The sequence below is a fragment of the Canis lupus genome, chromosome 12, assembly GCF_048164855.1.
Source record: "Canis lupus baileyi chromosome 12, mCanLup2.hap1, whole genome shotgun sequence".
NCBI lineage: Eukaryota > Metazoa > Chordata > Mammalia > Carnivora > Canidae > Canis > Canis lupus.
In genome coordinates, this window is record NC_132849.1 from 26,732,806 (window position 1) to 26,748,471 (window position 15,666).

The 15,666-nt window shown below is 46.0% G+C and overlaps 1 protein-coding gene across 1 annotated transcript; it reads right to left on the reverse strand.

Moving 5' to 3' along the window:
• Positions 1-1,332: 1,332 nt before the first annotated feature.
• On the reverse strand, positions 1,333-7,143 carry FABP1 (fatty acid binding protein 1). Its single transcript, XM_072770133.1, has 4 exons — positions 6,987-7,143; positions 5,264-5,436; positions 3,581-3,673; positions 1,333-1,453 (listed from the first exon to the last, which is right to left on the reverse strand). Exons 1-4 carry the CDS (start codon positions 7,051-7,053, stop codon positions 1,403-1,405), a joined length of 384 nt encoding a protein of 127 aa, XP_072626234.1. The 5' UTR covers positions 7,054-7,143; the 3' UTR covers positions 1,333-1,402.
• Between the last annotated feature and the right edge of the window lie 8,523 nt (positions 7,144-15,666).

Genomic DNA, 15,666 nt, shown 5'->3' on the forward strand with positions numbered 1-15,666 from the left:
AGACATGAAACGCGGGTTTTGGAGTTTGACTCTTACGTGCTGGCAGTGAACTAGGAAGCATTACTATCATTGCTGTTTTTAAGGAAGATGACTGTCAGTAGAGATTTGTCAGTAAGAGAGAGAGGGCAAGGAGATGCCATAGGTCCTGTGAGACTATCCTAGGAGAGAGTATGAGTAATGGGGTTTCGGCCCCAGAAGTGGAAAGAGAGGAGGTGGGAAATGTGACAGATTCATTCATATTAAGGCATCTTTCTTGAGAGCTTTCTGTGGCCTGGCGTAGTTCTGGGAGCTGAAAGACATGACAACTCTTTGGATATGGGGGACAAGCACCCTATCAGCTTGCTAAGGCTGCCATAACAGAGTACCCTAGACAGGGTGGTTTACATGACAGAAACATATTATCTCACTGTTCTGGAGGCCAGAAGTCTGAGATGGAGGTGAGGCCAGGGCCATGCTCCCCCTCTGAAAAGGGTAGGGAAGGATCTGTTCCAGGTTTCTCTCCTAGCTTCTGGCACATCCTTGGCTTATGGCAGCAGAACTCTAAACTTCACATGACATACTTCCCATCTGGATGTCTCTGCCTGTAAATGTCTCCCTTTTATAAGGACACCAGCCATATTGGATTAGGGGTCCACCTTACTACAGTATGACCTTATTTTAACTGAACTAATTATATTGGCAGTATCTTTATTCCAAAATAAGGTCACCATCTGAGGTCCTGGAGATTAGGACTTCATCATGTGAATTTTAAGGGGTGTGCCACTCAATGTGTAGTAGCTACCAGAGCCTGATACAAAGTGCTGTTCAAAGAAATCCTTTTCCCACATTCTGCCTCTGCCCATAGCATGGAGGAAATGTCCACCTGTGCTTCCTTTGTCCACTTCTGGTGCCTCCTGCTAAGCTCCTTGGTCAGCCCTCTACTAGGAAGGTGAATTATTCATTTGGTGGATCAGTGTCTGCTCTTTTTGTTCATGTACCCTAGTAGGTGGAGCCACTGTGACCACACAGGTGGGCATAGCTCCCCTTTGCCTGCCCAGCATTCCTTTTCTCTGTCCCCACAGGGAGCCAGCACACCCTCTTGCTCTAGCTCCTTGCCTGTATGGCTGACCGGGAAAGGTCATTCTAGGGCTGCTGAACAGATCCAGCCACATCTCATGTTTCTCATAGGATCACCTGAATGAGCAGCATAGGGTCTACTTTCAGGGTGAGAATTACCCTTCAGACCTGACCCAGAAGGATAGAATACACAGATCATCAAGATTTACAAAAATATAGGTGATTAATGCCCATTGATACCAATAGCACCATCAATGACAAGCCCATTGGGAAGACTTTTTTTAAAACAAAGTTCATTTTATTACATTAATTTTACACAGTAAAAGAATATGAAGTGCAGACTTGTCTAAATTCTCTTGCTGATTCTCTTGAAGACAATGTCACCCAATGTCATGGTCTGAAAGTAAAAAAAAAAAAAAATCACAAAATGTTCATCTGATGTTGAATTGTAAAAGGTAATTAAGGCCACAAACTCATCCCAAATATGCTAGCATAGGAAACAACTCAAAGATTTCTCTGTTTTCTGTAAAATCTGAGGAAGAGTTGGCAATCTTTCCTAAAAATCGCATGCCGGGTCTTTTCACTTCACTTCCTCAGGGTGGAAAGTTGTCCTGCCTTTTAGTGAATTCCTTTCTATATTGATGGCTGTTAGAGCAAGACCATCCAAATGAGTCCAGTCCAATCCAATTTCCCAAAGATTCATTGAGTACCTACTTATGTACCAAACACATGCTGAGGGGCAAGAACACATGTACATAGAAATACGCAGGCACCTAGCCTGGAACATAGTAGGTAGTGCAAAATTTTCCTCCCAAAGAGCTGTGAAGCAAACAAAAGCATTGGATTCATTGGATTCATCCGTTTTTTGAGTTTTTGTTCCTTTCTCCCCCCAACCACCCCCCGCTCCTGCCTCCCACTAGTTCTCTTGAAAAAGTCTGTGGCAATGATGTGGGTTAATGTCATCAGGGTTACAAAGGAGCCCCTTAGCTTAGCTTCAGCAGCAATAGAATGGAATAAAAAAAGCTAGGTTTGAACCCTGGTTCTACAGCTCATTAGCTGGATGACTTTGGACAGGTCAACCTATTTATTAAATCCCTCATCCTGCCTCCCTCCCAGCAGAGGGCAAGATTAGGGGAAAATATCAAAAGCATATCAAGGCAGAAATAAAGCCTATCAAAGTACTTTGGCCAGGACTGAGTCCAGGACAAACTCATCTCCCTCCACCCTGCTGGTATCTTCCTGCTGTACTATGAATGTGCCCTGCAGGGGTGGGAACAGCATGTTTCCTTGTTGACCTTCACACTCTACCTAATTTAGGGATTTTCCCACTTGGATAAGGAGGAGAATGACAGACCCCTTGGGTAGTGTTCTGCCTTCTGTTACTCCCCAAGCACATCCTGGGAGCAAAGAAGATCCAGAGGAACACAACTGTAGGAGAAACCTTGTACTATTCACCCCAAAATCATGGACATGGCCAACAATCAGGCATCAAGAATGATTACACAACTGGAGTGTGCCACTCTTATAAACTGCCATAAAATTGCTATGAATATGATTCTCCTTGTCAATGCCTGTGAGCAAGTCCTATGGCTACAACCTTGTGGAGACTGAAAAGGGTGGGTCATGCCGGTAGCTCTGCAGGACCTTGTATCTCCTGCTAGCAAGCACCTCTCTTACCCCATCCTATTTGGGTATGAGTGAAGAAAGGGATATAGCAATGAGGAGAGAAGGAAGAGGAGGAAGTTGAAGCGGTTGACCTTGGCATGGAAAGTGGGGATGGATGAGCAGCCTGAAGAAAATCAGGAGAGGTGGGGAAGTACCAACTGGGGGCCAGGGCCAACACCTGTGGAGTCTTTCATAAATTAAAAAAAGGTACCCCTTCCTCAAGATACTGTACTTCTATCTGTTGGAAAACTATCCAAATACATCTTGTTAGAACAAGATGGTTGGGGCACCTGGGTGGCTCATTCAGTTGAGTGTCTGGCTCTTGGCTTTTGCTGAGGCCATGATCTCAGGGTTGTGGGATCAAGCCCCACATAGGGCTCCATGCTCAGCACGGAGTCTGCATGGGATTCTCTCCCTCTCCCTCTGTCTCTCTTCCCCCACTCTCTCACTTGCTTGCTCTCAAAATAAATAAATAAATGGATAATTAAAAAAAAAACCTAGATGGTTAACCAGTATCCACCTCAAGATCATAATAAATACACATATCATCTACAATGGGAGTGGCTCCCTCTAGGATTATGCAGTATGCAACTGTGGATGACAGCCCTGTATGACAGATCCCACTCAGGGAACCCTTGTTTTGCCTTTCCCTATTTGTTGCTTCAGTTTCCTCACTTAGAAAATTCAGGGTTGTTGGGAAGATAGAGATAATGTATGTAAACTGCTTGGTATATCATGGGTCCTCAGTAAGTGGTAGCAGAAGTTGACCACAGGAAAGGTGGTAGGAGAGCTGCACCTCACCCTTTACCTCTCCCTCCCATCAAGCACTGGGAGCCACAAGCTCAGAGTGCCAACTTACGTTGGTGATCACATCGCCATTGAGTTCGGTCACAGACTTGATGCCTTTGAAAGTTGTCACCAGCTTATTGTCACCTTCCATCTGAACCACTGCCTGCAGAAGAGAAGAGATGAGCTGTGAGGAAAAGTCTGGGGAGACAGCAGAACCCTTGCCAGTGACACTGGCTCCCCTGACTGGGTCCTGGTTTACAACAGCCAAGCCACTCACATCCCCCAGTCTCCTGGCTATAAAGATGGGAAGTGCATTTAAAAGTTAAAGACAATGTCAGGGCTTCTTTTATCAAATTTTTAATGTATGGTATGTGAACTAGAAATGAGCATAGAACACCTAAGCGGTCTCAAATACAGGCACTAAGATAAAATTGGTAAAATCTCCAAACTGGTAGATGGAGGTAGAAGCAAAATTCTAAATATTGGCCAGTTGGAAGAACATCTATTTAGCTTTGATGTATTTTCCTTCCAGCACATTTTTATTTTCTCTTGTGGTCTCTTTCTCAAGCTTTATGCATCCAGGAAGAGACAACAGAAACCCAGCAGGAAACAGAAGACCCTGGCCAAGGTTAACAATGTGCCTCCAAGATGCACAATTGGAGAAGGTCGGTGGTAAAACCCATGATGGGCTGCCCCTTACTACGGGCATAACAAGAGAATTTCCCACCTAAAATTTATCACAGATTTCCTGACCTGTAATGTTATATCTGGAGAAACAGAAATAAGAAGCTGTCATAAGAGATAAAAAGAGGGCAGCCCCGGTGGCGCAGCGGTTTGGTGCCGCCTGCAGCCTGGGGTGTGATCCTGGAGACCCAAGATCGAGTCCCACATCGGGCTCCCTGCATGGAGCCTGCTTCTCCCTCTGCCTGTGTCTCTGCCTCTCTCTCTCTCTCTGTGTCTATGAATAAATAAATAAAATCTTAAAAAAAGAGAGAGAGATAAAAAGACCAACATGCTGAGGCCAAAGCACAAAGTTGTTTGGAGGGGGAGGGATAAAGATGGCTGCTCTTGGCTTTGGCTGTGCCAGGTGTGTGGAGTTTCCCAGGGAGGAAGAGAAGTCTCTAGGGAGGGGTACCCCACTGCCTGGATCTTTCTGCCATCACCTTCTGGCCATTCCCACAGTGCACACCCACCTCTCATTGCACACACCCTGAGCCACAGCCCAGCAGAGTGATGCCACCCTGCCCATTGCCTTCAGTCAGGGAAGAGTGGCTATGCCCATTGTACAGATGAGGCAACTGAGGCCAGGGGCTCAGTGACCTCTGGAGGCTTGGTCTGAGGGCCTGCCTGGGGCCTTGGTATTTTGCTATTCTTGATGTTGCCAGCAGCTACAGGCTCAGCAAAGCAAGTTTACTTTGGGCTCAAGGATGATGTCACAGCTCTGTTTAGAGTTTTTCACAGACTCCTGCTTGTCCACTGGTGGGCCTGAGAGAACCTGCGCCTGGTCCCCCCACATCCTCCACACGAGAAAGCCCAGGTTCCTGGGGCCAGAGAACCCAGGCAGTCATAGGAAAACTGGAAGGGCCTCCCAAGAGCTTCTTCCCTAGAGCTGTCTTGGTGTCTGGCTTCCATCCCAGAAGTGGAGTCACAGACAAGGTATCTGTGGTGGGAACTGTGAGGTGAGAGTCTGGTAGGATGAAGCCCCGGGGCCAGGCTCCAGAAGCAGAGGGTGGCATAAGGGAGCAGCTCCTACCTTGACCTTCTCTCCAGTCATGGTCTCCAGCTCACACTCTTCCCCCAAGGTGAACTCATTCTGGATCACTTTGGAACCAGTGGTGATGATGAGCTTGAAGTGCTTCCCATTCTGCACGATTTCTGACACCCCCTTGAGGTCCTTCCCCTTCTGGATGAGTTCATCAGGCAGACCTGGTGAAAACCATTTGAGGTTCAGAGATGAGCAGAGGCAAGGCAGTGGTCACAGAGAAACTTTGTGGTGTGGAGTCAAACGGGGAGGTGCCGTGTATCCCCAGAAGCCAGAGGCAGGTACCGAGTCCCGTGAACAACATGGGCTTTGACCTCTGAGAGGAAAGGTCAATGAGAAGTCATGCATGTGCCCTAAAGAACCGTTCCTCTAGTGAGCGCCCTGGTTCTCGCTTGCTCCGCTATCTCATGCCAGACTTTATTCTGAGTGTCAGTGTTTCATTCCACACCCAGAGTGACCACACAGTTTGAGGTCCAGCCAGGTCCCTCTTGAGGGTGAGAGGGGGAGCTAGGAATAATATGCCTGGACAACACGGGCCAGCCAGAACTGTGCCCCGCAAGCCTCCAGCTACCCATTCCTGCCTCGACCTCTGCTGTCAAGGCTCTTGAGGAAGGTGCAGTGGGAGTCCCTTGCCCTGGGACAGAACTTTACACATTTCAGGGCACCTCTACCCTGTTGAAGTGAAGTCTACACACGCTGGCAGTGGGGGTAGAGGATCCTATGGCCCAGGTAAGGGATTTGAAACAGAGATGGTGTGACATCCTATAGAAGAGCCTAGCTCTCTGCTAGCCCTGAAGGTCCTCTTCTCTCTGCCTTTGCTGTCTTCCCACACTTTTCCCCTTTGTCACCCTTCTGTGTCACATCGCCCCTTTCTTCATAGGGTTCCCTCTACCTGGAGTATGCTCCCCTTTACCACTCCCCTGGGGGACACTTGTTCATCTGCCAAGGCCCAGCCAAGGTTCACCTTCGCCACCACTAAGCCTTCTATCCATGCCTTTCCATGAGCACCTCATCCTCTGCACATGAGTCTGGGGGGTGCAGAGGATTAAAATGGGGTCTCTGGAACCAGCATCCAGTCCACTTCATATCCCAATGCAAATGCTTCCTACCTGCATGACTTTGGTTAGGATTACTTAATTTTTCTAGGCTTCAGTTGTCTTGACTGTGAAATGGGGAAAAAATTAGTACTCAACTCAGAGATTTTTGGTGAGGATTCAACGGGATATTCCATATTAAGAGCTTACTTAGCACAGTGCCTGGTATTGAGCCAGTGCTCAGTACATGTTAGGGGATACTTTATTGTATTTGTCTCTTCTCTTTTTCTCTCTCTAAACTGTGACTTGGAAATGTGGCTCATTGTTCTGTCTCCCTGGTATCCATCCAGCACAGTACTCAGCATGTAGTTGGCCTTGAATCAACATTTGTCAGAAAAATGAATGAGTGAGTGAGTGAGGTATCAGCAGAGATTGCTACAATCTAGATCAGACTCTAGTTCAGTGCTCTTTCCCCTTGCCTATGGAGTGACCTTGTCCAGTGACCAATAGCATAAGCTGCAAATGACTGCGAAAGTCATATCCATAACGTAGCCTCTGGGCTGTGCAAAGCCTGAAACTTTCCTTCTATCCTAGCATCGAGACTCTGGTTAGCCACCGCCAGTAGGGCCAGACTCTCACCTGCCAGGACCCCCAGCCTTGGTGTCCACCCCAATACTCACCGACTGCCTTCATGAAGGCCTCAAAGTTTTCTTGGCTCTGCAGTTGGTACTTGCCGGAGAAGTTCATGGTGGCAACAAGGCTCCCTCCACAGTGGACCTGCAGCTCTGCTGGCTGGGCTGCCCAGTGTGAGCTGATTTATAGGGGGCTCCTTCCGCTTTGAATGTTGGCCATAGGTCAGCAGCTGCCGACTCCTTTATGGCCAGGTTCAAACATTAACTGCTAAGAGCAATGGTCAGCAATAAAAAAACAGGATGGGCACAGTGGAGGTTTGCTCTAATTCAGCAAACATTAATGGATGTCAATCAAGTGCAAAGCCCTAAGTCCCTGCAGCCTATAATATGCCAATCCTCCATGAGATGTGCGTGTGCGTATGTGTATGCATACATATCTGTACACACATCTGTATGTGCCTGTGTGGTAGACAGGTATGCATATATACGTATGTGTGTGCACATATATGTGCGTATACTTAGATTTAGACACACAGAAAAATACCAAAGAATCCCTTTCAACTCAAAACTCTACCATATTTTCATAACCTTATGATCTCTTCCATCTTCTTCATGACACAAACTTTATTTTTACAAAGCGTCATAAGCTCCTAGAGCTATTTTGTATTCTGGGAATCCTCTTGATAGTTACAAGCTCTGCACTGTCCACTTCAGTCTCCAGTGAAAAGTGTTAAGCAAAGTGCCACATACTGAAGGGCAGGTGGGAACAATGGAAACTTGATGTGTGGAAATGGAGCTAAATTTTATTTGGCAGAGAATGGGAGGGAGAGAGAAGGCAGGTAGCACCTGCTGGGCTGACTGAACATGTCAGGGGGCCTCTGTCCCATGTTTGCTTTCTCACTACACCCTCCACCCTTCCCTCACCCGTCACCCATTTACCTCCTCTATAAATCCTCTGTGCTCAGGGATTTATATTCCCAATCCTACTGGGATTATTTCTCTATGTATTCTTTTTCATTTCTTCCTTTGTATTTTCAATCCCTGGCACCTAGTAGGTATCCATGATAGGTCAGTAAATAAAAACCATCAAAAGATAATGAGGCCACAGATCTTCTTGTTAAAAGGAAAATAAGCTATATGGAGAATTAGGTTGGCACATCCCCTCACATCACTGAATCATTGGGGCTGGGCAGCCAGAATCAGTGTGTGTGTGTGTGTGTGTGCATGTGTGTGCGTGCATGTGTGTACATGTGTGTGTCTAACCAGGCACAGATGAAACCCCAGTGTGAGAGGACCTGAATAGGGCTGGCAACATGTGACCTTGGGCCCAAGAGCCAGCTACTCTCTTCCCGTCCCTATCCATTCTTTCTCCTTCCTCTGCATTCCTGTTCCACCATTCCAGCCTGCACCAGGGGAGATGGTAGCCAGAGCTTTCTGTTTCCTGGATAGTACTCTGTCCTGCCAGGGGACCCTGTCTGTTCTCACTTGCAGCACAATCAGCAGGATGACTACACACTTAGCTACCAACTGTCTGGACTACGGGAGCATCTGCTCTGGAAGCCCGGCAGGCCTCAGGTTCTTGTTGTATAGGAGTCATTGACATTGTAGGAAGACAAGCCTGAGGGACACAGTGCTAACATAAGCATGTCAGCCCACTAGAGGCATGCTCTGGCATCTCCAATCCCCTCACACATCCTCTCCCAAACTTCCAGAATTTGGACATGTTGATCCAATAAAGCACCTGAGAAGTCCTCCCATCCACCCATGTGCTCAATGTCAAAGCCCTCCTCTGGCATCCCCATCAGGTGGTGTTAGCATATGCCCTGCCATGGAGGGATAACTCCCTTCTGAGTGTTATGCCCAGAGGGCACTGGTTGATGGCAGTCATGCAGATCCTAGCACCAGTAAACCTCTCCCTCCAGTGCAGAGGGGTGCTCCACTTTGCCCTCTCTGCTTGGGCCTCCTCTGAGTGCCCGGGAACAATGTGCTTTCCAGGCTACATGTCAGGATGATCCCTGGAGAATGCTAAGCAGGCTTGTAAGCCCAGAACTCACAGCCATTTTTAGGCACCACCAATGCCCTAGCACCCAGCTGGTGGTGGCAGAGTGGCTCAAAGGATAACAGTCACGTCTTGTTCTGAATCTTGACTGTGGACTTTTTAATGTATCTCATTGTATTGCAGGTACCCATAAGATCCAAATCTCTTCCAAATGGGACAATGATTTTTTTAAAGATTTATTTTTTTGTTTGTTTATTTGAGAGAGAGAAGGGGCAGAGGAAAGAATTCCAAGCACACTCCCAAGCGGAGGTCAAAGCCTGATATAGGGCTCAACCCCATGACCCAAGATCATGACCTGAGCCAGAGTCAGATGCTCAACTGACTGAGCCATCCAGGGGTTCCAGGGGCAGTGACTTTTTATTTTATATATGTATATGTAAGGAAGTGAAAAATTCATTATCTTAAAAATTGGCAATGGAATTCTCTTGGAAAGGAAACTGTGTGTATGTGTAAATGGCTAGAGAAGCTGCTTGGGAGAGAAAATGAGTGAAACCCAAGGTCTATGATGAGCAAGGGTTGTGGAACACTTGGTGGAAAGGGCTGGCAACATGTGACCTTGGGCCCAAGAGCCAGCTACTCTTTTCCCGTCCCTGGTAGAAAAGGCCTGCTGGGCTGTGCAGGATGCCGGGGAGGACTTTTCTCCCACCTGGATGTCAGGGAAAGGAAAGAGAGCAGTAGAGCAGGCAGGAAGAAGGGGAATCAGCGAGTGGGTGTGAGGTGATGGTGCACGAAGGCACCCCCGCTGGTGGTAAGGCATGAAAGGCTTCCAGGAAACCTCATGTTGAATTTGAAGCTACTCATTTGCCGTAGTGAATCCCCATCCATCTTTCTTTAATTCCCTCTCCAACCACCTCAGATGCTTCAGTAAAAGGTAATTCATAAATCAATACATGTGCAAATGGAAAATGATGAAGGGCTGAGTTTCATTTGTGGGTTGATGTCACAGAGATGAGACAGTACACCTCAAACAGTATAGATCTTCTCAACTTACAAAGGATTTTTGTGCCAATAAACCCATTGTTAGCTGAAAATATCATGAGTCAAATATACATCTACTATACCTAACCTACTGAACATCATAGCTTAGCCTAGCCTAGCTTATGTGTACTCGGGACACTTATTTTAGCCTACATTTGGGCAAAATCATCTAAAGCAAAGCCTATTATATAATATGTATTGACTATCTCATGTAATTTATTGACTACTGTACTGAAAGTGAAAAACAGAAAGTTTGCATGGGTACAGAATGTGTATTGATTGTTTGCTCTTGTGATCATGTGGCTGATGGAGCCAAGGCTTGCACTGGCTGTCCAGCATCACAAGAGATGATTGTACTGCATATCACTAGCCTGGGAAAAAAATCAAAATTCACAAAGTATGGGTTCTACTGAATGAGTATCACTTTCACACCATCGTAAACTCAAAAATCCTAAATTGAACATAAGTCAGGGACTTAGTGGGACGCAGGATGTTTATGGGAGAACAGTCCCCCTAAAGATCTCTAAAAATCTTAGTGAGGACTCTGGAAGAATTCAAGCTAATTTTACCCAAATCCTAGACTGCCATGTGATCCGAGATGGTATCTGAGTGCTGTTGGCTAGTATCCACAGGCTGATACTAGTGTGTGTCTGTCTAATGACCACAATGGCCGAGTGCTGGATTAAATTCAAGTCATATCTAAGACCACACCCACCCCACCTCACCCACCACCTATCCAAAGAACTTTTCAAACACTTATCAGGGAGTAAATCAGTAGAAACTTGAGCATGGGAGCTCTTAAAACCAATGAAGTAATCAGTAAGAAAATGGCCACAATGAGGCCATTAACCCCCGCTCCTTGCGGCCATTAAGTGCATCTACTGGCCGTGGTGCCCTGGATACACCATGCTTTCTCATGCAGCCACTGCCTGCACAGAATCTCTTCTCAGATAAAGCGATACCTGGGTCCACATCCAGATACTCTTTCCCCGGCCATGGATGTCACATGACACACCCATAAGGGCTGTTCTCTGGGCTCTGAGGTGGAGAGTGGGAAGAAAGGTCATGAATTTTTCTCCTTAGGTCAAGTTAACATCCATCCCAGAGCCCTTGCAGGAAGACTGGGGTGAAAACACCTTTTCTGGTGACTGAGGAAGAGCAAGTCTGAGAGCTGACTCCCTCCAGACCCTTCTCCTTGGCCCAGCACAACCTGCCTACCCAGTCCAGGCAGTACTTGGGCATGATTCACTCAGAGGCTGGTCAAGAGGCTGGCACAGTGCTGAAGACTGCCAGCTCTCACAGCAAATGGTTAGCCTGACAGACATGATGCAAGGACTTCCTCTCTCTGCAGGACCCCAGGTGGGGCCTTCTTGGGCAACCTGCAATGACCTCCTTTGGGCCAGATGTGTGTATGTGTGTGTGTGTGTGTGTGTGTGTGTGAGTCTTAAGGTCAAGGAGGTTAGTGGCTGTTTCAAAATTTAACACTTGCAAGTAGTTTTCCATAAAATTAGAAGAGGGTAATGACATCTCCTGCCCACAAGCTAAGCAAACACAAGAAGAGATAAGCTTAATTGCAAAGACAAAGTTCAAGTGGCTTTCAAGAAAAAAAAAAAAGACTCTCCCTTCATGGGAAGAGTTATCAATTCCCAAACTGTAATTCCTCCCCAGTTCCCACTAGACATCCCTTCTCCTTGTGCTCCCTACTCAGATGAGCAGTATGGAGGTGGGGAAGAAGAGGTGCCATGCCTCTTGGTGACCAGAATATGACTGGCATCCATTTGAGGTCAGGCACCTCTACAGTTGTATCTGATCCCAGGGTGTCTGCAGTGCCATCTTGCCCATGTCCTGGGTACCTCCCAGAGGTACCCTGAGCTGCCCATACTTCTGCTAGAGAAAGGACTGTAGCGAGGGAGGACTTTGCTTTCGGCCCAGATTTCTCTACCTGCCCTGTGATCCTGGACAAATCACTCAGCCTTACTGAGCCTCCACTTCTTTATCTGTTAAATGATTGTGGCATCCTCTTGCCTATGAATGCACTGTGTGAAGCTCCTATCAGAGGGGATCAGAGGACTTTACATTGGCTTTTGCCAGGTGTCCCAGAAATATCTCTAGACCAGGACCAATTTTTATGTTTATCTCTTGGCCTGGGGACAAGCTTCTTCCCATCTCCTTTGGGCTGCTGGGTAGTGTCTTCTATCCCTGATACACTAAGATACACTGGCCTATCAGGCATCTCACTTCCCCCTTTGTGTTTTCTATAGTTCCTGAGGCCTCATCTCCTGCTCCTGAGGGCATGGAAATCCACACTCCTGGCCACCTGGATCTATTTCCAGGTCTGGAGATCAGCCCAGGCACCCCAGCCTGATCTCAATGCTTACTGCTCCTTCTATTCCCTCTGTGCTCCTGGAACCTGTGGGGTTTTCTTTCTTTTCTCCTTGTGACCTCAGCTATATACCTGAAAACTGTTATGGTTCAACCTGCGTATTTTAGCCATGCTGAGGGAAGAGCTTGCATTAGCTTGCATTAGTTGACCGTGTTGTAGGTCCTAAAAGTCTTGTGTTCTTATTATGTGCCATTTTAAATACTTAAATACTTTTAAAAGTCTTGCGTTCTTATTATGTGCCATTTTAAATACTTAAATACTTTTGGTGGAATTTTGTTTTCGACAAAAAACTTTATTTTTTTTAAGATTTTACTTATTTATTCATGAGAGACACAGAGAGAAAGAGAGGCAGAGGGAGAAGCAGGCTCCATGCACGGAGCCTGACATGGGACTCGATCCTGGGTCTCCAGGACCAGGCCCTGGGCCGAGGGCGGCACTAAACCACTGAGCCACCTGGGCTGCCCAACAAAAAACTTTAAAAGACATTCTTAAGCTTTGCTTTTCATGTGCTTAGTCAATGTCTTTGATCATTGAATTTCCTTAAAGAACCTCCTCTAAACAACTATCCAATACCTAGAATGGAATTTGCCTTTAAATCACCGAATATCTGGGGCTCCTGAATGGCTCAGTCGGTTGTCTGCCTTTGGCTCAGGTCACAATCCCAGGGTCCTGCGATTAAGCCCCGCCTTAAACCCTGCATTGAGCCCCCGCATTGAGCCTCTACATTGAGCCCCCAACCCACACCAACAGGCTCCTTGCTCAGCAGGGAGTCTGCTTCTCTCTCTCCCTTTGCCTGCCACTCCTCCTGCTTGTTCTTTCTGTGTCAAATAAATAAATCAAATTTTTAAAAATCAAAATAAAGCCATCCAGTATCCTTGGCATTTTTCGAAGTCTGCCAGCTCGAAGAACCCAATGGGGAGCAAAAGTGAAAATACGATAAACAGTGTGGGTGGTGATTTGCACTGTGAAAAGAATCATGCTGCACAGATTGCCCTGAAAAGTCTACTCAACAAAATGTCCTTTTACAAATAACTTTCTTGTAGAAAGTAAGACCTTCCTATGAGTTATTTTAAGGACTCCTGTAAATTCTCCTTTACTGTGACACAGAAGAGTGGAAAATCCTGTGGATAACGTGGCAGGCAGTGGGGATGATTTGCAGGCTGATGCAATCAAGAAAGAACTCAAAACTTATCTGTAAGGCTGGTTTATAAGGCTCCTATTTTGGCTGCAAAGCTAATAGTGCTTGCCTGTCCTGTATCCCTGTGTCCATGTGTCCCTTGCCCTCTGAGGGTTGAAAGCTAGCCCAGTTGGCCTCAAAGTCAGCCTGACACTTCAAAGAGAACTCTCTTCCAAGCAATCTTGGCCAATCTGTCACCCCCACTTTACAACCCTGCATTCTTTAGAGCTATGAGTCCTCAGCCCTTCAGAGCCAGAATGGCCACTCCACTGACATCCCTCAAGGCTCAGCTCCACATTCCATCTCCATACAACCCCCCTGAGATCTCTGCTCTCTGCTCTCCTAGACTAATGTCCCTGGTGGCAATTTCTATTCTGTTTCATTAATTCCATTATATTAATAGTGATAAAGCAACAGCTTCTATTAACTGAACACTTCATAGGTGCTTTTTCTGTACTATCTTATCACATTCTCAAAACAATATTATAAGGTATTATTATTCCTATTTTCAGATGAGAAAACTAAGGTATGAAAAGTTTACTAACATTTCCATTTATGCAAATAGGAAGTTGCCAAATAGGAGAATGAACCCAGTCTGTTGGACTCCAAAGTTTATGTTTTTTGACCTTTATTATTTCCATATTATAATTTTTTAAGACTTTATTTATTTGAGAGAGAGAGCATAAGAGAGACAGAGAGAGAACGAGAGAACATGAGCAATGGGGAAGGGTAGAGAGAGAAGCAGACTCAACCCCAGAACCCTGGAATCATGACCTGAGGTGAAGGCAGACACTTAACTGACCGAGCCACCCAGGCTCCCCATATATTCTAAAAATTCTTCTAAACCAGTTTAGCATTGCACTTTCCATGGAGTACATGTCTAGAAAATGTTAATAGGACAATAGTACAGATGCTGTTGACCTCTTGAGTCATTCATGGTTGGCTTACTGTTGGCTCAGAAATGTCCTCTTACTCTAGACCAAATAACCTGACAGTCCACGTACATGAAGAGAGAACTCAAAGAAATAGAAGATCCTGAGGCGGCTGCTGAGCCCTTGTGTTCAGTAGAGGTGCAGTGCAAAGCATATTCCACTAAATTCTAATTATTTAAAGTTAGGATCTGCAATTCTTCCTGTATTCAATTTACTGGGATATCCCATATGTGTCACCTGGGAAGCACACACCTTGTGCTCCATGGTGATCATGCACGTCATTCTGTACCCTCCTCCAAGGTAGCCTTTTCCCAGCTTCTATCTCAACAAAGCCACAGGCATCAGATGATTTATCTACATCTCTAGTATTCACTCAACAAACATGCTCTGACTTACTGTGTGAAATTTGTGGAATGGGGGGTTTTGAATCTGCAAAGGAACTCACTGTACTGTAGGGAGCATGATGAGATTTAAAGCTCACTTTAACCAGGATTTGAAGTTTGAATAAAACTTCAAAATGTAGGGAATAATTGAATGAAGAGTATGAAAGAATTTTCTGCTCAGGGAAGGAGGGAAGATGCTTTCATGAATAGAGAACAAAGCATGCAAAGCCATGGAAAAAAGCCTGTTGCTGAACAAAGCATGAGGTTCTGGGAGGAAGAATAGAGAGGAGGAGGGAAGAGTTTCTGTAGGGGACCTAGGGATGGAAGCCAGAAAGGGAGGCTGCAGCTAGATGGTAAAGGGGAAGCTGCATTGTATCCCCAGATGACAGCGTATATATACCCAGAATGGGGGTATGTCTCAGCACAGCATGTGATTTTAGATGGTACCTGGATGAACACTTTTATATTAATATATTAATATATTAATATCAATAGTTAATTGTTGAGTCTAATATATATTAGAAAAATATACACCAACTTATGACATCCTAGATGTTTGGGTTTTTTTTAAAGATTTATTTATTTATTTATTTATTTTATCAGAGAGAGAGAGAGGCAGAGACACAGGAGGAGGAAGAAGCAGGCTCCATGCCAGGAGCCTGACGTGGGACTCGATCCTGGGACTCGATCCCTGGACTCCAGGATCGTGCCCTCGGCCAAAGGCAGGCGCTAAACCGCAGAGCCACCCAGGGATCCCCGACATCCTAGATGTTATTGCTTAGGACAAAGGTTAGTTGTTGTTTTAGGAGTAACTTA

Excerpts from the sequence above, each read along its gene's own strand:
- FABP1 (XM_072770133.1), bottom strand. The coding sequence starts at position 7,053 with ATGAACTTCTCCGGCAAGTACCAACTGCAGAGCCAAGAAAACTTTGAG. Across the intron at positions 5,437-6,986 it reads GGCCTTCATGAAGGCAGTCG|GTCTGCCTGATGAACTCATC; the intron begins GTGAGTATTGGG and ends GGTTTTCACCAG. Across the intron at positions 3,674-5,263 it reads TGACTGGAGAGAAGGTCAAG|GCAGTGGTTCAGATGGAAGG; the intron begins GTAGGAGCTGCT and ends TCTCTTCTGCAG.